This window comes from Eumetopias jubatus, unplaced genomic scaffold (assembly GCF_037043125.1).
Source record: "Eumetopias jubatus isolate StellerSeaLion01/CBP00866 unplaced genomic scaffold, mEumJub1_p1.0 scaffold_7, whole genome shotgun sequence".
In the NCBI taxonomy this organism is placed as follows: Eukaryota; Metazoa; Chordata; class Mammalia; order Carnivora; family Otariidae; genus Eumetopias; species Eumetopias jubatus.
In genome coordinates this window covers 134570175-134594748 of record NW_028274813.1, presented here as the reverse complement: position 1 = coordinate 134594748, position 24574 = coordinate 134570175, and the positions used below count along the sequence as shown (strand labels likewise).

General features: G+C 45.8%; 1 protein-coding gene across 3 annotated transcripts in view; it reads right to left on the bottom strand.

Moving 5' to 3' along the window:
- PGPEP1L (pyroglutamyl-peptidase I like) overlaps window positions 1-23883 on the bottom strand; it is a 42600-nt gene extending 18717 nt beyond the window's left edge. For all 3 annotated transcript variants that reach the window (XR_003612246.2, XR_003612248.2, XM_028122798.2), the window contains exons 1-2: window positions 23693-23883; window positions 18917-18969 (exon numbers count right to left, since the gene is read on the bottom strand). Coding sequence is in view for 1 of the 3 variants with exons in the window: in XM_028122798.2 (XP_027978599.1) it covers window positions 18917-18969; window positions 23693-23726 (87 nt within the window). In the remaining 2 variants the exon portion in view is untranslated. The remainder of the gene's footprint in view (window positions 1-18916; window positions 18970-23692) is intronic.
- Window positions 23884-24574: the final 691 nt, after the last annotated feature.

Sequence of the window (24574 nt, the reverse complement as noted above, 5' to 3'; positions counted from 1 at the left end):
CCCATGCTCATACACTCTCTCTCTCAAATAAATAAAAAATCTTAAAAAAAAAAAAGGTCACTCTCTTTTCCTTAACAATGCCAAGTTCCCTTCTCCATATGTGACAACTGTCCTAGCGTACTCCTCTTAAGTTATTCCTCCACACTCACGGGTCATGGTCTGAAAAAGGCAGTGATAGAAAACAGAGACCCCCATAATTCTCAAACCTCTGTCTGGAGCAGTTGTGTCCAAATATTTTGATCATGTGCCCGTATTAATAAAAGATTTTAGTGTGCACACAGATGCGCGCGCGCACACACACACACACACACACACACACACACACACACACACTATCATTAGCTAATGTCTTGATGTCTCAAGGCACGATACACCCTTCAAATAGGCTTCATTATTCCTAAGTGGATATAAATCTGTATTTTCAATGGTTTTCTTAATTCCTCCTCTATTTTGGGAGAAGGGGAGGCAATGTCTTATCAGATGGTCATTGTTTTTATGTAAAAACCTTGGCTGGTACAGAGCTCCTTGGAGGAGAAGGAAGGGTATCAGTTACTTCCGCATGTTCACTCAGGTTCGCATTAATCACATTATCTTTTATCTGTGGGTTTTTCCAGATTGTATTTGCAAAATATAATTTGCAGATTATATTTGTGAGGGTTCCTTGATCATAATTTAAAGATTAGTTTAATTAAAACTGGATAATATCATCCTGAAACCAATTAACTTGGCTGAAATACTTGTAATAAAGTGAATCAGAAAGGGAGGACCTCTCTAGCACCCGTGGCATCCCTCACCCCAAGGGTGACACATTCCTTTGGCCCTCTGAAGAATGTGTTCTTTTACTTTTTACACAATGTTGTGCAGTGTTACAATTCACTTCCCTGCACACATACACACCAAGGCCAGGAGTGGTCTAGCTATGAGGTATCACTCAAGGTTAATTTCTTTATTATTTTCATCGACTAAAAACATAAAAATTCATACCTGTTAGGATGGCCACTGTGGAAAAAAAAAAACAAAACAGGAAATAACAGGTGTTGGTGAGTGTGCAGAAATCATAACCCTTTGCACTGTTGGTGGGCATGTAAAATGGTGCAGCTGCTGTGGACAACAGTATGGTGGTCCCTTCATATATGAAAAATAGAAATAGCATATGATCCAGCAATCCTATTTCTGGGTATGCATCCAAAAGAACTGAAAGCGGGATCTCAAAGAGATATTAGCACACCCACGTTCATTGCAGCATTCTTCACCATAGCCCAAAGGTGGAAGTAACTCAGATGTCCATCAATGGATGAATGGATGAACAAGAGTGTGGTATACACTAGCAACGGAATATTATTTGGCCTTAAGAAGGAAGGAATTTCTGACATGCACTATAAACCTGGATGAACCTTGAAGACGTGATGCTCCGTGAAATAAGCCGGTCACAAAAAGACAAATCTTGTGTGACTCCACGCTTATATGTGGGACCTAAAGTAGTCCAACTCATAGAGACAGAAAGTAAGATGGTGGTCCCCGGGGGGGCGGGGCAGGGGGCAATGGGAAGTTGTTTTCAATGGGTATTGAGTTTCATTCTTGCAAGAGGACTTGAGCTCTGTGGCATAACCATATGAATATACTTAAAACTATTGAACTGTACACTTAAAAATGGTGGAGATAGTAAATTTTATGTTTTCCATCATAATTTAAAAAAAAACAAACATAGAAACAGAAATCCTAATGTCTTCATCCTATATACCCCAGAGGGTCACCTTGCAAACCCTGCTATGGAAATGATTTTGGATCCTCAAGTTGGTGCTGATGTAGGAAGTATTGGAATGACCTCGGGGTGGGGGATGGGGGGCCGCACACCTCTGGTTAGGGACTGGAAAGGGAAGGGTAGCCTCAAGAAGCCTGGGCTGCTCAAACCCTACACATTCCCAAGGAAGACCTGTCTTCGGGACTGGCCCTCTGCTGGCTCCTGGGAGAAGAGCTCTGAGCCCTTGGGATGTTCTCCCTGGTAAGAGTGGTTTTGTATCTCTGAGGCACTGGGTCACATCACATTAACTTGAATAGAGTTTCTGTTAATAGTGTGATTTGTCTCTGCTCTGGAGTCTGAGTAGTGCTGAGGTCAGCCAGGTGGGCACCGCCTGCCTATAGGACTGACCCTCAATAAAAACCAAGGCTCGGATGAGCTTCCTGGATTGAAAACACTGCACACTTGCTGTCATAGGTTACTGCTGGGAGAGTAACACGGATCCCCAGAACTCCCCTGGGAGACCATGCACAGAAGCTCACGCCTGGTCTCTCCTGGTCTTTGCTCCATGCCCCTTTCCCTTTGCTGATTTTAATCTCGATTCTTTTGCTATAGTAAAACTGTAACTGTGAGTATAACAGCTTTTCAGAGTCCTTGTCAGGTGTATTATGGGGCCTGAGGATGGTCTTGGGGACCACCTGACACACAGGCCTCTCAGCGTCTCTGGGGTCCTGGTTCTTCCTTTAAAATCATTTCTCCTGGGACCCCTGGAGGGCTCAGTCGGTTAAAAATCTGCCTTTGGCTCAGGTCATGGTCCCGGGTTCCTGGGCCCACATCAGGCTCCCTGCTCAGTGGGGAGCCTGATTCCCCCTCTGCCTCTGCCACAACCCCTGCTTGTGCTCTCTCGCTCTGTCAAATAAATAAATTTTTTTAAATCTTAAAAAAAGCGGTGCCTGGGTGGCTCAGTCGTTAGGTGTCTGCCTTCGGCTCAGGTCATGGTCCCAGGGTCCTGGGATCAAGCCCCACATCAGGCTCCCTGCTCGGTGGGAAGCCTGCTTCTCCCTCTCCCACTCCCCCTGCTTGTGTTCCTGCTCTCGCTGTGTCTCTCTCTCTGTCAAATAAATAAAATAAAATCTAAAAAAAAAACAAAAAAAAAAACTGAAAAAAAAAAAGGAATCATTTCTCCTTTCTTTTTTCCTCCTAGCTTTTGGTCCAAGCAGGAAAGAAGACGATTTTCTCTGTTTTCATTCATTCATTCATTCATTCATTCATTCATTCATTTTTTCGGTATGTTTTTGAGCCCTTCCTTCCGCCAGCCATTGTGCTGCCCTGTTTCTACTGTGAAGGGGAAATGCCCACAGAGGGACAATGTCCTCAGAGCAAGTAGAGGGTGGGCAGGAGAGACCAGGGCCAAGTTGGAGGACATGGTACATTGTAGGAGTTGAGAGAGGAAGCTTGGAGCCTGGTGGATGCAGGTTCAATTCCAGACGTGACTTGATCTTGGACAAGTGACTTAGGCTCTAGGAGCCTCAGATGCCTTATCTGTAAAACTGAGACATTACTTCTGTCCTTGCATTGACTCGTTACAGTGATGCTGTCCCCCGAGGGGGTGTTTGACACAGGCGGGGTGTTTTCAGTGTTTTGGGAAACTCTACTGGCCATGTCCAGGAAGGTCAAGAGGTTGAATAACCCCGAATGCACATTTTACTTTATCCCACACTCTATATACAGTGGTCTCAGAGTAATAATACTAATTCCATTTCCAACAATATCAATCCTGAAAAGTTGGAAGATATTTTTGTTTTGTTTTTGTTTTTATCCTTAAAGTAAATTGCTGTGTTTCAAAACCAGTCTTCCCTGTGTGATCATGTCACTAACTAGATACACTTTGAGGCTTATTAACTCAATTTGCTTTTAATTTCTATGGATTGCTTTTTTGAAAATGTAATTTTGTTTTATTAGCATGCAAAATACCCTACATGTTTCCAAAGTTAAATCCACAAAACAAGCTTTACTCAGAGAAATCTAGTCTCTTCCCTTCACCTCCTTAGGAAATCAATTTTTAATTTTATTTTTTATCCTTCCATCTTTTTATTATCATAAGCAAATATGGAACATTTATTCAGTACCCCTCCATTCTTATTATATAATTTCTCCTTCATTGTGCATATGTCTCTTATTTGCCAGCATATCTTTGGGAGAGCTTCCTAGGAATTTGCTGGATTCTAGGCTATAAGCATATGTCCCTTTGTCATGTATTGCCAAATTCCTCTCCACCGGGATTGTACCATGTTGCATTCCCACTAGCAAATCATGACAATGCCCATCAGCCTCCCAGCCGCCCAGAGTAGTTGTCACACTTTTGGATTTTTGCCAATCCGATCTTAGTGTAGTTTTAATTTGCTTTTCTCCTATGAACAAGTTGGAACATAGCATCACATGGGTAAGAACCATTTGTACTCCTTTCTCTGTAAAGTGTCCTTTCACATCTTTGGCCCGTTTTTCTATAGCGTTATTCACCTTTTTTTTTTCTTCTATTCATAGAAGCTCTTTATATATTAGGGATATTGCATTTTAACTTATAAGTTTCTTAGCTGCATTTGGCCCGTGATGACCGGACAGGAGCCAATCGTCCCCTCTGTCCAGCCAAAGAATAGCAGTGGGGAGTTGGCCAGAAAGGAAGGTCTGTAGAGACTGCCACTGGACTTGGCTGAAGGCATCTCCAGTGGTTTTGTCCTAAGAATGATGTCACACCCTCATGGGCTGTCAACCATACCCCTCAGCTCCTGGGGGGGGTTCCAGTCCCCATCCGGGAGCCTGGGGGGGATTTAGGCTTCTGGGTACCCCCGCCCCCAGGGCCTATGGAGGCCCCAGGTCTTCTCAGCAGCCAGGAGCCGGGGTTTACCCAGACCATCAGCATGACTCATAACAGTAAAGTCAAGGGTGTTTGGGAGGGCTGTTCAGGCTGGAAGGGTGGCAGGTCCTGCTCTGATGCCTATGGGGTGGCTGTGGGGTCCAGAGCCAGGAGGGGGGTACTTCTTCAGCACATAGCCCTGGCAAGAGAGCCATGTTACAAAATGAATTGCTCTCCAAGTATCAGTTGGCCTCCGGACTCTCTGAGGCTGCTCAATGGGAACTTTGTCTCTGCAAGAGAATAGAAATGTACCCTCATTCCGTTCAGCTCACGTGACTTTTTCCCAGTGAATGACAGAGCTGAACAATTAACCCCAAGCAATCTCATCCCAGAAGAACATTCCTCTGGCACGTCTGCTTTCTACTTCGCTAGAAGCTCATAGTCAAAGGAACTTGGGTATGTTACGTGGCGGCACAAGCAGGCTGCCTCGACTTCCCCTCGGCCTCTCATCCTGGCTCAGGTACTGTGGTCCCATGATGATGCTATCCACAGATTTCCAGCAGGTGCCCCTCCACCTGGAACACTTTCCAGGGCGGCTTCTCCTTGTCACTCAGGTCCCGGCTGAAATGTCACCTCCTCAGAGAGGTCTTCTGGCCCATATCTATGAGAGGAGCTCCCCAGGCACCACCCACTGTGTCGCCCTGGGTTCATGCTTGGTGGCCCTTTGCACTCACTGACATTGTCTTGCTTAGGTTTGACTTCTTTCTGGTCTGTTTCCCGCCACAGAAGGTCAGTACCACCGGGACTGAGGCTGAGGCTCTGGAAACAGGACCCGGCATGCAGGTGTGTCCCAGATGTTGTGGAACCAAGCAGGAAGTGACCGGTCTGTCCCCACAGGTCCCCAATGGTGGGGTTCTTCACTGGGATTACAGGATTATTCCAAACAAAACGTGATAATAACTCTGCCTACTTAGGCTTCCAGAATTGTATCAAACCATGTTTCCAATCACCAAAACCTGAAGATTTGAAGTGACAAAGTGCCTTGTTGGGGCACACCCTGAAGTGGGAACCAGGACACTTTGTCATCCAAATGAGCAAGGAGGGTGTTTCCATTTATTTTCAGTTTATTTTCCTAAATTGAATGTGGGAGATATTATGGCCCATGCGATCTATTGGTCATGATGAGCGACAAGCCATACCATTTGAGATCCACAACTGCAAAAAACTTGGAACAATTTTTCCAAACGTACAGAAGCCATCTATTATTATCGGGATTATTTTCAGTGTCTACAAATGACCAGTCAAGAAACTAAAAGGAATTGAGTTCATGTTATCTCCCCACTCCTGTCATTGACCTTGATCCTTGACTCTTGATTTAAGGGTGCTGGTTTAATAGGATTTATATTAACAGTGTGACACTAATCAACCGAGCAGAAGTTTCAAACATCCTCACCCCTCCCTGCCCCACTCGTGTTGGGGTGTGTATGAAGCACCACACTCACATTCCCTGCTGCTACAAGGGGGAGTTGGTATAGCTCTTCTGAGGGGCAATACTGTTTCATGTGGTACAGTAGCTCTAGGATGGCCCCCACTATGGACTGAATGTTTGTGTCCCTCAAAATGCATATGTTGAAACCCTCATCCCCAATGTGATGGTATTTAGAGGTGGAGCCTTTGGGAGACAATCAGGTTTAGATGAGGTCATCAGGGTGGGGCCCCCAGGAGGGGACTAGGGACCCTTAAAAAGGCATGATGAGACTAGAACTCCGTCTGCATGCATGAAAGAAAGTCGGTGTGAGGCCATAAACAGGAAGCGGGCCCCCACCCAAAACCCAACCTTGCTGGCACCCTGATCTCAGACTTCCAGCCTCCAGAACTGTTGAGGAATAAATGTGTGTTGTTTAAGCTCCCAGTCTATGGTATCCTATTATAGTAGCCGACTAAGACAGTTCCCAGTGAAGTGCACTTTTTAATATTCACACCCCAGTGTAATCTCCTCCCCCGCTGAGTTTGAGCTGGCCTGTGACTCATTTTAACCAAGAGAATTCAGCTGGGTCAGGGCCTGACCTACGCCTTCAGCATCTGGCTACCCTACTGGGGAGGCCTCATGTGGGGAGGACAGAGGCCTTGCTGTCCCATGACCCCAGTTGTGCCTCCTGGATCCTGCCCCAGGCTCCATATTAATGCAACCAATGAGAGACCCAAGCAAGATCAGCAGAAGAACTGCCCAGCTGAGCCCAGCCATCCCACAGCGCTGGGAGAGATAACTAAGTGGTGGTTGTTTGATACCATCCCCCTGTTACGTGGGGATTTTAATGAAGCCTGCTCTTTTCCATATCTGAAAGTTTTCTGGTGTTTTATGGCATCAAGATCTAGAAGTCATCTTAGATGATGGCAGGAGAATCCGAAAGGGAACAGTGTCTGAGCAGCTGGTTTACTGAAAGTGCCTCAGAATTTGAGGGATCCTGAAAAGAAGTCATATGGATAGCAATTATTCCCACATAAAGGCTGTATTTTAAATCCAGGGCCATCAAAATGTGGATGTCTCCCCAGGAACAGGGGAAGATGTGGGGACAGTGGTGACTCCCAGGCTCTTCTGGAGGCAGGGTTCGGAGGATGGCGAGCCAGTTGGGAGAGGATCTTGCTAAGGGAAGCTCAAGATTAAATGTAAATATTTGATGTATATGAGCTGAACTAAGACTTTACAGGTTATTATTGTATTTGGTTGAATGCTCACAGCTGCTTTGCAAGCCAAGACAGGGAGAAGAAAGGAGGACCCGGTCAACCTGGGCCACAGTCTTCCCACCTGTACAATGGGAACAATAACCATACGGTATCCACCACAAAGATTACTGGGACCCCAGAGAGATCAAGCAAACTGGCAAAAAAAAAAAAAAAAAAAAAAAAAAAGAGGCATTAGTGACTGATGGGAGCAGTTCGAGTGTGGAACCAGGGCTGGAAGCCAGGCAGTGGTAAATGAACTTGAAAATCAATAGAAATCATTGTCTCTCTCTCTCCCTCCCTCCTTCTCTCTCTCTTTTTCCTTGATCAGTCTGGCTAGAGGTTTATCAATTTTATTGCTTTTTTTTTCCCTCAAAGAACCAGGTGTTGGTTTCTTTGATTTTCATTGTTAGGATTCTGTTCTCTGTTTCACCGATTTCTTCTTTGATCTTTTTATTTCCTTTCTTCTCCTTAGTTTCGGCTTAATTTGCTCTTCTTTTTCTAGTTTCTTACAATAGAAACTGAGTCATTGATTTGAGACCTTTCTTCTTTACTAGTATTGTTGTTCAGTGCTACAAATTTCCCCCTAAGTTCTGCATTAGCAGCATGCCACGAGTTTTAATATGCTGTTTTAATTTTAATTCATGTCCAAAGACTTTCTAATATCTCTTTTGACTTCTTTGGGCCATGGCTTATTTAGAAGTGCATTTAGTTTCCAAATATTTGGGGATTTTCCAGATATCATTCTGTTGTTGATTTCTAATTGAAATCCACTGTGGCCAGGGAACATACTTTGCATGACTTGGGTCCTTCTGAATTTCCTCAGACTTGTTTTGTGGCCCAGGATATGGTCTATCTTGAACGTATGGTAAATGCTCTATATGTACTTGAAAGAGTGTGTATTCTGCAGATCTTTTGGAGTGTTCTATAAATGTCAATTAGAGCAAGTTGACTGATGGTACGTAAGACTCAAGTCTTACGTACCTTTGCTGATTTTCTGTCTGTGATCTATCACTTATTGAGACAGGGGTACTAAAATCTTTAACTAAGAGCACCCGGGGGGCTCAGTCGGTTTCTGCCTTCTGCTCAGGTCATGATCCCGGGGTCCTGCTCTCCCTCTGCCTGCCGTTCCCCCTGCTCATGCGCGCTCTCTCTCTCTCTCTCTCTCTGTCAAATAAATAAATAAAATCTTTTAAAAAATAAAATAAAATAAAATAAAATCTCTGACTAAAAATGTGGATTTTTGTATTTTCCTTATACTTCTACTTGTTTTGCTTCATATATTTTGGACGTGCTGTCATTAGGGGCATAAATGTGTAGGGCTGTTACGTCTTCTGGATTAACTGACCTCAATTAATTGGTTGCTTATTCCATAACTGCTAAATGGCTCTCCGATTCCAAATTTGACCTCTTCGAACACAATTACCAAGACAGGTAAAGGACAAGAATAATTTTTACAAGTGGCAAAAAAGAGGGTGACCCTAGCAGCCTGAGGACTGATACCCAAAATGCATCTTGTGGCTCCCCAAACATTTCCCCACCCCTGGGGGACCCAGTGCCTGAAGTTTGACCACCATAGGTTCTTTGGGTTCATTAGTCCCTGCCTGGATATTTTTGCAAATGCCTTCAAGATGGGAAACACGGGCTCAGCGTGTACGTGAGCACCGGGGCCAGGGGTAGGAGAGCAGGGAGCACGCCCGAGAGGAAGGACCCTTACTGAGGCTGGTCAGGGGAGTGGCATAATCCTCCATGATTATAGACATGAGTGCAGAGGCCAGGACCTGACCAAGGGCTTCTCAAACTGCCTCTCAGCCTGCAAGCCCAAAAGAGCCCCCATGGGTTTTGGAATCCCGGGTGCACATCCCTGTTGTAATGCTGACATTATTTTTAATACTTATAATGTGCTGGGGCGCCTGGGTGGCTCAGTCAGTTAAGCATCTGCCTTTGGCTCAGGTCATGATCCCGGAGTCCCAGGATCAAGCCCCACATTCCAAATCGGGCTCCCTGCTCAGCAGGGAGTCTGTTTCTTCTTCTGCCCCTCACCCCGCTCGTGCGCTCTCTCTCTCTCTCTCTCAAATAAATAAATAAAATCTTAAGAAAAGAAGAAAAAGATTTGTAACATGCTTCTAATGTGACTAGATGTGAGGGTGGAGAAGAGAAAAAGTAAGTCCAAGAGCTTTTTGTCAGTTTTCCTCCAAATTCTGTCCCACCCCAGAAGGAAAAGGCGCCTCAAATCTGACTCCGGGTGGCCCCGAGTAAGCAGCATGATTTCCAAGGTCATGCTTGTTTGCGTACTTTCCCCTGGTGTTGGACTGTGTGTGTTGCAGGATATAGTTCCATCATATTTTACAGCAGCACAAATACAGCGTTAATCCCCTCAACGTTCTGGTCTAGACTCGACAAAGCAAGATAAACAGGCCAGAGTGCTTTCCATGCCGATAGAATGTGTAATCCAGAAACGACATGATGAATTTCATCAAATCTAAGCCTCAGAGACGGAACGCCAAGCATTATCAGATGAGCCACCAAGGAAGCAAAAGCTCTGCTCAACTATGGCAAAGGGTAAGATGCAATTGACTGGAAGATTCATCTAATTTGAGGATGCCCAGGTGCTTTTTTTTTTTCCCCCAGTGGCTTTTTGCATCAATAAAATATGATGCGTGAATGTAAAGGAGGACAGGAGAACATGCTCAGACTTACACATAAAAGTAGTGCAGTTATTTAAAAAGCACCCACCTTAGTTTAACGCAGTCCAGCCAAGCACATGGTGGAAAATGAAATATGGAGCCATGCGTTTCCTTTGGAGGAGAGGGGCCTCAGTGATCAGGGATTGTAAGGGAGGTGGGAAAGGTTTCGAGAGAAGATGGACTTTTGAAAGGAAACAGGCCATAACCCAAAGTATAAAATAAATACCCAGGAGTCCATACCGATGTAAAGAAATGATGAAATAAACACATACATAGGCAGGGGATGAAAGAGCCAAATCTTGCTTGCAGGTGCCTTCCAAATAATTTATGCAGATACTCTGCCCTCAAGGGGGCGTCACTCCCTCCTCCCCAGTGGTGGGCTGGGCTTAGTGCTGTCCTTCCAGAGTATAATACGGACAGGGGATGGCGGGGGACAGGGGGTGGTGGGGGGGGAAAGAACAACTTTAAAGTGAGAAACCTGACAAGCCAGGTCATCAAGGTCAACATCAGTGGTGATCAGTCATATTGATGAGTCCTTGATATGATGGGAGGAGAATGGCACTTGACCTCTGGTGTTCTTCCTCCCCCAAATCCATAATTCTAGTCCAGTCATGAGAAAAACATTTGACAGATCCTGATTGAAGGCAGAGTGTAATACCAGCCAGTACACCTCAAAACTATCAGAGCCACAAAACCAGGAAAGGCTAAGAAACTGTAACAGACAAGAGGAGCCTAAGGAGACCTGAGGACTGAGTGTGATGTCGTAAACTGGATGGGATCCCGGAACAGGAAAAAGGACACTAGGGGAAAACTAGGGAAAGCAGAATAAACTATGGACTTTAGTTAATGATATGTTAATGTTGGTTTATTCATTGTGACAAAAGCACCAAACTGATGTAAGATGTTAAGGGGGAAAGTAGGTGTGGGATATACGGAAACTCTCTGTACTACTGTCACAACTTTTCTGTACATCTCAATGTGGTTTTTATTTTATTTATTTTATTTGTTTAAGATTTTATGTATTTATTTGAGATAGAGAGCGAGCAAGAGAGACACAGAGCACGAGCAGGAAGGTAGAGGGAAAGAGAGAGAAGCAGACTCTACGCTGAGCAGGGAGCCCCACATGAGGCTTGATCCTAGGACCTCAGGATCATGACCTGAACCAAAGGCAGACGCTTAACCGACTGAGCCACCCAGGCGCCCTATTTTTTTTTTTTTTTAAGTCGGCTCCATGCCCAGCATGGAACCCATTTGCGGGGCTTGAACTCACAACCCTGAGATCAGGACCTGAGCTGAGATCAAGTCAGATGCTTAACTGATGGATCCACCCAGGCTCCCCTCACCTCAGTGTGTTTTTAAGTAAAAAGTTTATTTAAACAGACAGGAGAGAAGTCGAAGAGTCTGCCCTGCTTTGGCACTGGGAGAGGGTTGAAGACTGTGCGTTTGCCGGGGGGCAGGGGGCAGGGGACCCACAGACAGGCGTGGAAACGTGCTGTGGTCATTTTGAAAGATCTTACTCTGGATTCCTCAGGTTGTCCTGCCATCAACGTGGGAATGGATTTAGGGTTTAGCAAGAACTAAACCTTTGACTCACTTGTCTGCAAATGGCAAGTTCTCTCCCAAGTAAGCAGACTAAACGCATTTCGCTGGATGTTTTAATAAAAGCGCAGTGTTTATGGGGAGGGCTGTGAAACCACAGCAGACACTCTCATGAACATGGAAAACCCACCAACGTGTGGGTTTTCTCTTTACTCATCTTTTTCCAGGGGGTTCTCTGCAACCCAGCTTCCTATGCGGGCTCTCACTGCCATAGCAGTAAGCCTGCTGCCCAGGCTCCAGGCTCCAGGCTCCTTGCCATGTGCTCACATGTGCCCGCTATTCTGGTGACTTCTTGTTCCACTGCAAAATGAGAATGAGGGGACAGTGCTGCTTCATGAGGTCCTGGGCCAGCACGTGCAGGAACAAGGCTACTTCTCGTCCCACCAATAAAATGGGCTCACACTACAGTCATCAGACTGAAGAGAAGACGTGTTAAGAAATCATGAGGAAGGGGCGCCTGGGTGGCTCAGTCGGTTAAGCATCTGTCTTTGGCTCAGGTCATGATCCCAGGGTCCCGGGATGGAGCCCCTCATGGCGGGGGGGGGGTGTCCTTGCTCAGCGGGGAGTTTGCTTCTCCCTCTCTCTCTGCCCCTCCCCTTCACTCTCTCTCTCTCTCAAATAAATAAATAAAATCTTAAAATAATAATAATCCACAAAGTAGCGGTCTAACAGATGAATCGAGGCCTCCTACAAGAGAAGATATAGATGAGTCAAAGAAACGATTGACTTTTACTCAGAAAGGCAAACAGTCCTCTGCTTGTCCCCAAGTGGGTGGCGCAGGACCCATCCTTCACTGTAAAGTGCCATTTGGTGCGGTGCTTCTTGAACTCTTCTGATGCGCTGCCCTTTATTCTTTATTATTATGATTTTTTAAAGCAACATGTAATAAAGGCATGATGGCACTTCATCTTTGGAGGAAAGAGAAATTATTCTGTATCAAGTTTATGAAATCTGGCAAGAACCTTGACCCTCTGGCCACCCAGGCTAGGTTTATCTTATGTGTGGTTACATAATGTCTTGGCCCAACTGATCCGTGGTGTGATTTACAAAACTTTTGTTTTATTTGCTGCCTTTCCAGGCTCAGGCACTTGTAGAAGAGCTAAGGACATAATTCCTTTTGAAAGAATGTGAAGTGGTCCTGGCTCCAGAATTAAAGTATCCAAAAACCAGGAGATAATGATGCAGCCCTTGCATTCATAAGTCACTAGATAAAACTTACGGGCAGGGAGGGAGGGGCGCCCACCATGGGCTAGCTCGATGTTAAATACTCTGGCAGATGCTGTTGATAAATAGTATTAAGTCCCCCTTCTGGGAGCTTGGAGGAAATGCCTCTTTTCACTGTGACTTCTAGCATTTATATTATTTTTCTATATTTTCCTTCTTTTTAAAAACACTCTTCTCCTATTTAAGACCAGCTACAACAAGGAGCACCCAGCTGGCTCCGTCGGAGGAGCGTGCAACTCTTGATCTCAGGGTCATGAGCTCAAGCCCCACGTGGGGTGTAGAGATTACTTGAATAAAAACATTTAAGAGCAACTACACCAAAAATGCATTCAAGTTGTTATTTGTTAATAGCTCATCTCTAAGAGAGGTGAGATGCCGTAAGTGTGCAATAAGACTTACTTTTCCTCCCTGTGATTCCATAATGCCCACTTACGAGGCCTGCCATGGAGTAAGTGCGCATTAAACATCGCCCGTGAGGGGCACCTGGGTGGCTCAGTTGGTTAAGCGTCTGCCTTCGGCTCAGGTCATGATCCTGGAGTCCCGAGATCGAGTCCCGCATCGGGCTCCCTGCTCAGCAGGGAGTCTGCTTCTCCCTCTGACCCTCTTCCCTCTCGTGCTATCTCTCATTCTCTCTCAAATAAATAAATAAAATCTTTAAAACAAAAAAAACATCGCCCATGATATTGACAAGGCTGACCTTGCTAGGAGAGAGCATGGGGATAGAAAAGAAGAGAACAGCATTGGGGCGCCTGGGTGGCTCGGTTGGTTGGGCGTCTGACTTCAGCTCAGGTCATGGTGCTGGGGTCCTGGGAGCCTGCTTCTCTCTCTCCCTCTGCCTCTTCTCCTGGCTTGTGCTTCTCACTCTCTCTCTCTCTCTCTCTCTCAAATAAATAAAATCTTAAAAAATAAAAGAATAGCATTCATTCATGAATCTAGCCACTGAAACATATGCTTCAGGCTAGGCCCTCTGTGGGGATGCGGACATGTTGATAGAGGTCCCCACTGACAGTGTGGTGCTTATACTGACCTAGGGAGCTATGCGCCCTTTTGTCATTATTTCGCCCATCTGAGTTTCCGTATCTGTATAATGGGTCAAACGTATGTACGTGAACTAGGCTGGACCTTTGCCTTAATATGGCCGCTTAGATGATTAGCCCTGCAAAGGATGTTCCGTTGGCAGTCTGCTGGCAACTTAGAGTGGATGCTACCGGTGAGGTTCCAAACCAGAATGAGGAAGTCTAACACTGAATAGAATCTGCAGACCTGTTAGTGGAGGCCACGGAATGACCCAGGGCAGCCCAGGAAGTGAGAATGGTCCTGCAGATTGAGAATGAAGAGAGCCTCTAAATTAATCACAAGTGACTCTGCCCTGGAGAAAAAAGCCAGAAAGAAGAGTGGAGCAGAAACCAGAGACCCAGAGCAGGGACCGGAGGAGGAGGCCAATGGGGGTGGCAGTGGGTGCTGGGAGCCGGGCTTGGGCTCGCTTCCTCATCAGCTGTTAGGGAGGCTTCTGTTCTGGTCATCACCACTGTGGTACCTCCTGAGCTAGGAGACTGAGCAGCGGGTCGCCTTGTCCCTGTCTCAGAGCTGGGAAGGGGGCGGAGATGAGCTCACAGCAGAGGGTCTGCCATGATGACATGGCTGTAGGGCTAAGGCGTTTGGGTATGTCTCCTCACTTTGCTCACCCGGGGGTCATTGGGTAGTGTGGTTCTAGATGTTTCTTGAGTTCTAGGAAGTTTATAAGGCATTATTGTGCTGGAAGTGGTCCTCCTCCTCTGAACTGGATGCTGTTTTCCCCCAGGGGGAAGAGTGGGATGAACCTGGACTTCACTCACCAGGACCATCTGAGACTGGAATCTAGATGGCATGTGTCCTTGGGCCAGATACTCAACCTCCCTGCGCACCCATTTCCCCACCTGCACAATGGGAATAAATATCGATTTCTCTGGACTGCAGGAAGAACTGCACAAGCTCCTCTGCCTAGAGTGTCCCGTGTGGTACCCAGCACACAGTGGCTTGAGAACTCATTCCCACTTGCCAGAAATCAGTCTGTCCTTCATCCTGCTTCCACCCAATGGCCATCCCACTGACCTCTGGCGTGGGGGTGGGGAGTACTTTCCTCTCATTTTGCTTTAGGTTCCTTTCTTCCATATGTTCTCCAGAATGAAGTGAATCTCTTCCTCTTCAGAGTATCTCACAATGTAGCGCTTCTCCGAACCCACTTCAAGTTTTAATGATTTTACTTAAGGGCCACTTCCTCTCCCTAGACAGGACACCCCTGTTGGGAACTGTGGTATAAGAAAGAATATAACTGGGTTTTGTCCCTAGTTCCAAGCACAGAGCTTCAAAACCCCTGGAATTTCCCGAGTGGCAGGAGTGTCTTTGTTATGCTAATGAGGTGACAGTCGAGGTGGGGTTCTATGCTTCCGGATGCCAGGTGCCCCTCTTGGTGCTTATTTTTATGAAAACGTCTTCATTTCATTCTTGTTCTTGAAAAATAATTTCTTGAAAAACAATTTCAGGTTGACATTTCCGCCCCCCCCCCCAGCACTTTGAAGATATTACTCCACTGTTCTCTGGTTTTTACTATTGTTTTAGAGAAATTTACTCTCAGTCTCACTGTATGGCCAGTTTCTACAGGTGGCCTATCTTTTCTCTCAGGCAACTTTTCAGATCTCTTTGTCTTTGGTTTTGTGTGGTTTTACTGTGTGCGTAGGTGTGGATTTTGTTAGTCTTTGCTTGGTATAGTTTGTACCTCTTAGCTCTGTGGATTCATGTATTTCATCACTTCTAGAATCGTCTCAATCCTTGTTTTCGAATACTGATTCTCTTCCATTCTCATTAGTCTCTCCTCATGGAACTCCTATTAGCCATATGTTAGAATATCTCATTTTATTATCTATACCTCTTAATTTCTTTTTTCACTTCTTTGCCCACCTTTTTTAAATCTGCCTTTTGAATAATATCTTCAGATCTATCTTCTAGTTCACTAATTTTCTCTTCACCACTCTGTAAACTACTATATATATGTATATTTATGTTTATATTTCACAATTCACCCAATTAAAGTCTATAATTTAAAAAATTGAAGTCTGTAATTCAATGATGTTTAGTATATTCACAGAGTTGTGCAACCATCAATTTTAGAATCTTTTCATCACCCCTGAAGTAATCCTGTACCCATCAACAGTCATTCCCTATTTCCCCCAATCCTCCTGCACTTGCCCTCAGCAACCGTTAACCTACTTTATGTCTCAACAGATTTGCCTCATCTGGACATTCACCTAAATGGAATCCTACACTGTCATCTTTTGTGACTGGCATCTTTCAGTTAGCGTAATTCTAAACTGCCATATAAGCCATCTGTTGAATTCTTCACCTCAACAAATTTTTTAAATTTCTGTAAGCTCTCTTACTCCCTTTTTCAATTTACCTGACCTTTTGATAGTCTTTTTTCCCCCCGATAGTCTCATTTTTGTGATTCCATCTTTACTTCTTTAAATATTTCACAGACAGTTATGCTATTTTATGATGATGTCTAGCAGAATGATTTAGCATCTCACGTTCTTGAGATTCTAAATCTGCTTCTACTGATTTTTACTCAAAGCTGTCTGTTTCTTTATGTATTTGGTGATATCTGAATGGAAACCACTGTTTAGTTGATCTCAGTTTGTGGAGAATCTGAGGTTTTACATCTTCAAGAGAAGTTGCCTAGGCTTCTGCTGGGAGCTGGGGTGCTAGAAACCACAGGACCCCCTTCCAAGGGTCTAGCTTACAGTTCAAGTCTTGGTTTCATCTCAAGCTGAATGCTGATAATGGTGTTCCCCAGGCCCCCACTGCCTTTTGTGGCTCTCCTTCAGGCGGCAGCCCTTCCTATGTGTGATGTATACATGCACGTGATGTCATGTATGCAAGCTTTCCTGGAAAGCATCGTACTGCATGCCCAGCAATGCACGGAAATTCTGTCCTATCTAGTTTATCTGCAGGGGAAGGGCTCCTCAGAGCACCTAGTTTGCCATCCTATTTCTGCTGCCTGGAAGCCCCTAGCCTGCTTCTGTTTCTGCCCTGCTTCTCTGGCTTTATTGGTCAACCTTGAGTCTCTCAAATAATCCTCTCCATCATTCCATTTCCTGTGTGACTCTCCAAACTCAGAATCTATTAGCTCACAGCTGAGAAGATTGATTGATAGAATAGCTTCCTGGTAATAAAGATGATATCTGTGAGCATCAGCAGTGTACCCTGACCCATTCCAAGGTTTTTTTGTTTCTGTTTTGTTTTGTTTTGTTTTAAAGATTTTATTTACTTGAGAGACAGACCATGAGTCGGGGCAGAGGCAGAGGGAGAGGGAGAAGCAGACTCCCTGCTGAGTGAGGAGCCCAGCATGGGGCTCGATCCCAGGACCCTGAGATCATGACCCACGCCAAAGGCAGATGCTTAACCCACTGAGCCACCCAGGTGCCCCCGTTCTAAGGGTTTTACATGTGTTAACTCCCATAGTCATGACAACCATCCCACTTTGCAGATAAGGAAATGGAGGCAGAGAAAAGCTGGGGGGGGGGGCTTGTTTTGGGTCCCACAGGTTGCAGTTGTTGAGGCTGGAAGGCAAACTCAGGCAGCCTGGCTCGTTTCCCTTTTTCATGACTGCAAAAAGAAATAGAAGGGCTCAGGGCCATCCAACATTCAGCAGAAAAAGCCCTGTTTTTCGAGGAAAAGGCTACAGACACCCAGGAGATCACGAAAGCCCTGACCTGGCCTTTCTGGTATGTTGTGTACCGCAGTGAGACTTGGCAGTGAGTCTGGGGTTCTCTGAGCTTTTTTTTCTGGCTGGAAAAAAGAAACCCAGCAACAACAAAACAACCCAAATTCTAACTCAAGAGTCATGAGTTTCCCTGATTGCATCTGTGCGGATAGTCTAGAAAAGCAATACTAGTGACAGCAAACCTGTGACTCAAGCAGCTTTGTGGCATTTTCAGCTTGACTGGGGAACCCGGAGAATAGACTCAAGACCCTACCTTTGATTTGATCCAACAGAGGCAGGAAATTGACTGTCAAGTGTGAAATAACAGCCAGCTGTGTTCTAAGCCACCAAGTGACACCCAACGTGGGACTGGTAGGAGGCATTTGCTTCAAGGAGGAGAGGTGGTCCCCTCTAGTCATGAGACCCTGACCCCTCCTCAACCCGTCCCAGCACGTGCTTTCTCCTGGTCGGCTACTTCCTTAAAAATAAAAGTGTGTCCTCATATGAGTGAAATCATATGATATTAGGACACACCTTTATTACTCATATGTAGAATTTAAGAAACAAAACAGAGGAACAGAGAGGAAGGGAAGGAAAAATAAAATAAGATGAAAACAGAGAGGGAGACAAACCATAAGAGACTCTTAACTATAGGAAACAAACAGAGGGTTGCTGGAGGGGACGGGGGTGGGGGGCTGGGGTAACTGGGTGATGGGCCTTAAGGAGGGCACTTGATGGAATGAGCACTGGGTGTTATATGCAACTGATGAATCCCTGGATTCTACCTCTGAAACTAATAATACACTATATGTTAATTAAATTGAATTTAAATAATAAAAAAGGTGTGTCCTTTATAATAGCAACCACTGTTAGGCACCTACCTTGTGCCAGGTGCTATAAAAAGCTGTTTTTACAGACTTCCACGCTTACTTGCTTTACATGCTTGTCTCTTTTACTCCTCCTCTGTAACATCCGCACTATTATCCACCCACTTCATGCATAAGGAAACTGAGGCTGGGGGAAAGGACTTTCCCGAGGCCCCAGGGCCAGAAGGGGGTGGGGGTCATGGGAACCTAGCTCTTGGGGCAGCAGAGCCTGCTTTCGGGCACTCCCCGTCCTTCCCAGGAGTGTCCCCACAATCTCTTCTTTACCACAAAGCCAGAAGGGCCACCTGGGGGCAGGCTAGGCACCACCCAAGGACCAAAGGCTAGTCCTTTTGCCAGGGTCCTGAGTATTTGTCTTCTCGCCTCTGATGTGGACCTGGCTACCAAGGGGCATTGCACACTGGGTTTCTCAGCCACAGAAGGAATCGGTGGGGCCCTGAGCTGTAGGGTCTGGGCCTGATGGGCGTTTACCTTCACTGCTTCCCAGCTGGAATTCACCAGGTACTTCCGGAAGGGTCCAAAACCTGAAGTCAAAGAGACCCTGGTTAGCTCAGGTCAGGCTCAGTTGGGCCTCTACACCTGGGCTGCTCCCCAAATTCCCATGGGAGCTTCCTGATGCTCCCAGGGCCATGGGGGGCTCCGAGCACTCCACACACACGCCTTCTTGAAGAATGCAACCTCGCCGATCTGGGAGCATTTTCAGAGTTCTCTGTGGCAGGCATTGTGGGGGAGCCAAAAAGGAACGAGCTGCCGACCCACCCTCAAGCTAGGAAGGCTTGAGAAAGTGCACAAGTGTCCGGTGAAAATGCATGCTTTTTTAAGAGCCTAGAAACACACCTGTGTGAATATGCCCAGTTGTTTACTAGGAGAGGTGCAAAGTCAATTCAGCAGAGGAGGGTGGCCTTTTCAACAAAAGGGGCTGGAACAACAGGATACCCAGAGGCAAAAACATGAATCCTCAACCCCAGTCTCGCACCGTGGACAAAAATTAAAGTGGATCATGACCTTCAGTGAAAAAAGGAAAACCATAAAACTTTTATGGAAGAAAAAGGGAGAAAATCTTGAGACCTACCCTTAGGCAAGTTCTTGACACCAAGGGCGCACAATGATCTATGAAAGTAAATGTTAATAAACTGGACCCCACCCAAGTGAGAACTTTTGCTGCACAAAAACGCCTTTTGAGAGAATGAAAAGAAAATTATGGACAGGAGGAGAAAAGAAAAACTCAGTTACAGACCACACATCTGATGAAGGCCTTGTATGTAGAATATATAAAGAACTCTCAAAACTCAACATTAAAAAAACAACCCAATTAGAAAGCTGGCAAAATACACAAAGGGACATCTCACTGAAGAGGATCTATGTACAGACAGCAAACAAGTGTAGCAGGGGATGTCTGACATCACTCACCAGCAGGGAAACGCAAATTAAAACCACAATGAGATATTATCACACTTCTAGAAGAGCGGCTAAAATAGAAATACCGATAACCCCAAAAGCTGGCAAGGATGAGGAGAAACTGGCTCATACCCATTGCTTAGTGGGAATGTAAAACGGTACCGCCACTCTGGGAAATAGTTTGCCAGATCCTTTTAAAACTGAAAGTGGACTTCCCACCACATGCACTCCTGGCTATTTATCCCAGAGAAATGAAGACTTGTTTTCACACAGAAACTTGTACACACATGTTCACAGCAGCTTTATTTGTAATAACCCAAAGCTGGAAACTACTCAAATGTCCTTCAAGAGGTGAACAATAAAGCAAGAATTCCAGATCATGGAATACTACTACCCAGCAGTGAAAAGAAAGAAGTAGAAACCACACAAACGTGTCCATCAACTGATGAATGGGTCAACAAAATGTGCGATCCATACAATGGGGGATATTATTTGTCGATAAAAGGAAGTGAAGAACCAATACATGGTACAACATGGCTGAGCTTTGAAAATATTATGCTAGGTGAAAGAAGCCAGCCACAAAGGACCACATGGCGTATGGCCCCATTTATACGACATATCCAGAATTGGCAATCTAGAGAGACAGAAAATAGGTTAGTGGTTAGTAGATTTGGAGTGGGGGGCATGCTGGGGGGTGATGTGGGAAACAAAGGCAGAAGAAAAATGATTAAATTTCCTTACTACCTACAGCCCACTGACAAGTCCTTGAAACAGGCAGAGAGACATTCCTCTAGGAGCTCAGCTGCCTCAGTGTTAATACTTTGTTAAGGGCGAAAGGCGATCTCCGCCTGATCCCTAGAATCCTGTAAGTCTTTAACACATAAAAATTCCTTTGGAAACTTCATTTATCTCTACTCCCCAAGATACGTGTTGGCAGTTATTCCCCAAGCATATGGCCCACCGATACACATCTGAAGGGTCTCATGACTCAGGTTTTATTAGAGGGTAATAAATGGCCTTTTCCCAACAATAACTAGCCCCCTCAAGGTCCTGGAAACCTTGCTTCCAAAATTCCTTAGAGAATTATGCCATCCCTAACCCTCTCCCAACTTGAAAGTATATGATGGGCCGCTCCTCCTGACCCCAGTGCGGCTCCTTCTGCCCACGGGCCCTGTCCCTGGGCTTTAATAAAACCACCTTTTTGCACCAAAGACGTCTCAAGAATTCCTTCTTGGCTGTCAGCTCTGAACCCTAACATCTTTCCTACATCAGGGTGGATTAGGGAGTTATAACTAAGGGGCTTGGGATTTCTTTTCGAGGTAATTCAAATGTTCTCAAATTGGTTGTGTGATGAAGGCATAACTCTATGAATATACTAAAAGCCATTGAACTGTCCATTTCATTTATTTTTAGTTTTTTTTTAAGATGTTATTTTTAAGTAATCTCTATACCCAACATGCAGCTCAAGCTCACAACCCCGAGATCAAGAGTCACACACTCCACTGACTGAGCCACACACGAAAACTGTCTATTTTAAGTGAATTGTATAGCATGTGAATTTTATCTCAATAAAGCTGTTAAAAAAAAAAGGAACTATTGATACATACAACAGCTTGGATGAACCTCAAAGGAAATATGCTCAGTGAAAACAAACCAATCTCAAAAGGATACATACTGCATGATGCCATTTATACAATATTTGTAAAATAACATCATTATAGAGGTGCAGAACAGCTTAATGGTGGTCAGGAGTTTGAGGTGGGGGAAGTGGCTTGTTTTCAACTCAGATATCTAGACACCCTGTGGCCCAGTCAAGGTGACACCTAAAATTAACCATCAAGAGACGGTGTAGGAGTGACCACACCCATGGGACCTCTTATTTTATCTCTCCTTCAGAGTGGCCCTTGCTCAGAGCTCCCGGGCCACCCCCCACCCCTGCCCCTGTAGGGGAGGCCAGTGGCTGCCAGGAGCTCAGGCTTTTAGAGGAGGAGCCAGTCCTAGAAAGGATGGTGCCTTTGAAGTTCTGAGCCTCTGAGTCTAGACCCGCTAACAAGCGTGGCTTACAAGGGGTCAATCTTTCTCAGGCAATACAAAATTTTGGACAGGATGTCCTGACACCAGGAAGCCAATGGTGTCCTCTTGACACTGACTGACTCCTATAGAATAAGACTGTAGCTGCCACTGGGGGCAGACAGAAAAAAAAAAAACAAACTTTAGAAAATATTGAGATTCAGAAAAAAATCACTGAGAAACCAGGTAACTTGTACTAAAATTGCAGCACCACACACACACACAAATCACATTCTGCTTTAGAATCAAATTCAGATCAAAATAGTCAGATCATCTCTTATCTGTTTTTAATTAGGAAAAACAACTCAGCAAGTACAGGTTTGAAGCTTTTGTTTTGTAGGGTCAAACCTTACACTTTAAACTTGGCAGGCCCTCGGGGTGAAATCTGCATACGGCCAGAGAAACCTTCTCGCAATCAAGGGAGGCCCTATGGAGGGATGCAGGTTTTCTCAGCCGCCCACTATTCTTATTGGTGCCAGTGAAATGCCTTGAACCCGAGGCCGTTTGTCAGAGCCCTGCCCTCCCCCACCCCCATCAGTCTCGGTGCCAACTGTCTTGGCCAGATTTCCACGCAAATCCAATTACATGAAGAGACTACCCCTGGCAGTTCAAAGCATTTTTAATAAAGGCAGGCCACACTCTAGAAGACAGGGGGCATTCCCAAATGGTGGCTGATGATCAGGTACTTCATCAAACAATCTAGAGTTTGCCAGCAAACCACAAGCTGACAGGCCAAGAGGCAGGGGTCCACATGAGTTGAAGACGTGCCAACTGGGCTTCAATATTCATATTTCATTTGTGACAAGCATTGCATTCATCAGGGGTACAGTTTCCTTAGCAATTCAAGAATATTTTGAACCACTCAATCTCTATACCCCAAATAACACAAACGAGAACAAGGGAGATAAAAGGTTTTCAAAAGAATTTTCTTTTCCTCAGAAGGTTAACAGGAGTTTGATTATAGCCTGAAAATATTAAGATAGTAACGTTTCGATTTTCCATGCCCATAGGAATCCTTGTCTCCTGTTTCCTTCATTTCACACAATTCAAAAAACTTAAAATATGCCAAAAGTGTCTAACTTTGTAAAGAAATCAAAGAAAGAAGGAACTTTGTAAAGAAATCAAACCCTTCTGGGACCAGCTGTGACAACGACTGGGGGTGGCAGGGGTTGATTTGGGGTGAACTGGAGAAAGGTAGGAGTGGAGATCAACAAGTAGGAGATCAACACCCCCAAGTTGATCTTTTGGGGTTCAGAGTCTCCAATTGGAGGCTCTCCGGTGGTGTTCAGGGCTTCCTGAGTGGCTGAAAGCTCTTCAGTCCGCGTGCTGGGGGCTGTGTTCTCCTTTGGGGGTAGTTCTTGTAGGTGGACCGTTGTCCAAGCCTTACAAGGCCCCATCCTTTCTGGATCCCCAGCTGCCCCTGCCTTGCTATGGAGCTGTACCCCAGGGGATGCCACATGGACCCACTGGGCCCCAGACTCAGGGACAGCAGGTGCCAGCCTCGGATTGGACGGAAGGACAAGGTCTGAATCTGAATTGAAGGAGAGGTAGGTACCTTTGAATTGAAGGAGAGGACCAGAGCGGAAAAGCCTCTCTGTCAGCTGTTTTTCAGTAGGGCATGGCAAGAAGCGAGAAGCAAGCTTCCATCTGGAATTATTGGCACTACCAGTTGCCACTCCTTTTTTCCCCAAAAGGGAACCCTTTATGAGCAGATCAGGCAAGTGCACATTCCACGGTCAGGCTAAAAGCGCAAATGCGAAAGCAGAAAAATAGTCTTACCAGTCACCACCACGCAGCTGGGCTGGGAATCCATGAAACCCAAGCAGGGAGCGTGTATCTGTGCCTCTGGGGGTCAGATGGCCGTGGCTCCGCCCAGGGCAACGGGCACTTGGACCACTGGGCGCCGTTCCCCCCCCCCCCATCCCGGGTGGCTGGCTGACAGCCTCAGGCTCCTCTCCGGGGTGCCCAGCCTTGTCTGGCCCGGAGGCCCCGCCCCCCACGAATGGCTGAAGACTCCGGGGTGGGGGTAGGGCGGTAAGATGATGCCCCTTGAAAGCGGAAATAGCCAGTCCGGGGCTCAGAGGCTTTGGGCAACAGACAGAGGGTCGGAACACCATCGGGGACTTTCTGGACCCTTGGGGTCGGGGTTAGGTTGTTGCTGGGTATGGGTCAAAGGTGAGCCATGAGTTTGATGATCAACTGTCCCTGTTTGCCTGGGACTGAGGGGTTTCCTTTGGGACGGGGAGGGGGGGGAGCAGGTACTAAAATGTGCTGTAACCCATAGAGTCCCAGGCAAATCAGGTTGGTGGGTGCCCCTATAATCTGTTTGTTTGGATTTTGTTTCCTCTCTTTAGTAATCTTCCTCCTTCTCTCCGCCTGGAGCCCCTCATTGTGTTTGGCTATGATGACTTCGTGAAATTTGGTTGCTCTTGAAACTGATTCTCAAAATATGTAAAAAAAGAAAGAAAGACAGAAAGAAACCAAAACCACAGATGAAGCTTATGGTAAAAATGCTAGTTGAAAGCACCTGTCCCCTATAAGCTGTGGGTGCTCAGACAAGTTCACCTCTCTGTGCCCTGTCTCCCCTTTCTGTGAAATGGAGGGGATCACAGCACCCCCTTCCTGAATGGAGCCCTCCTGAGCCTGGGGGACATTGTCCTC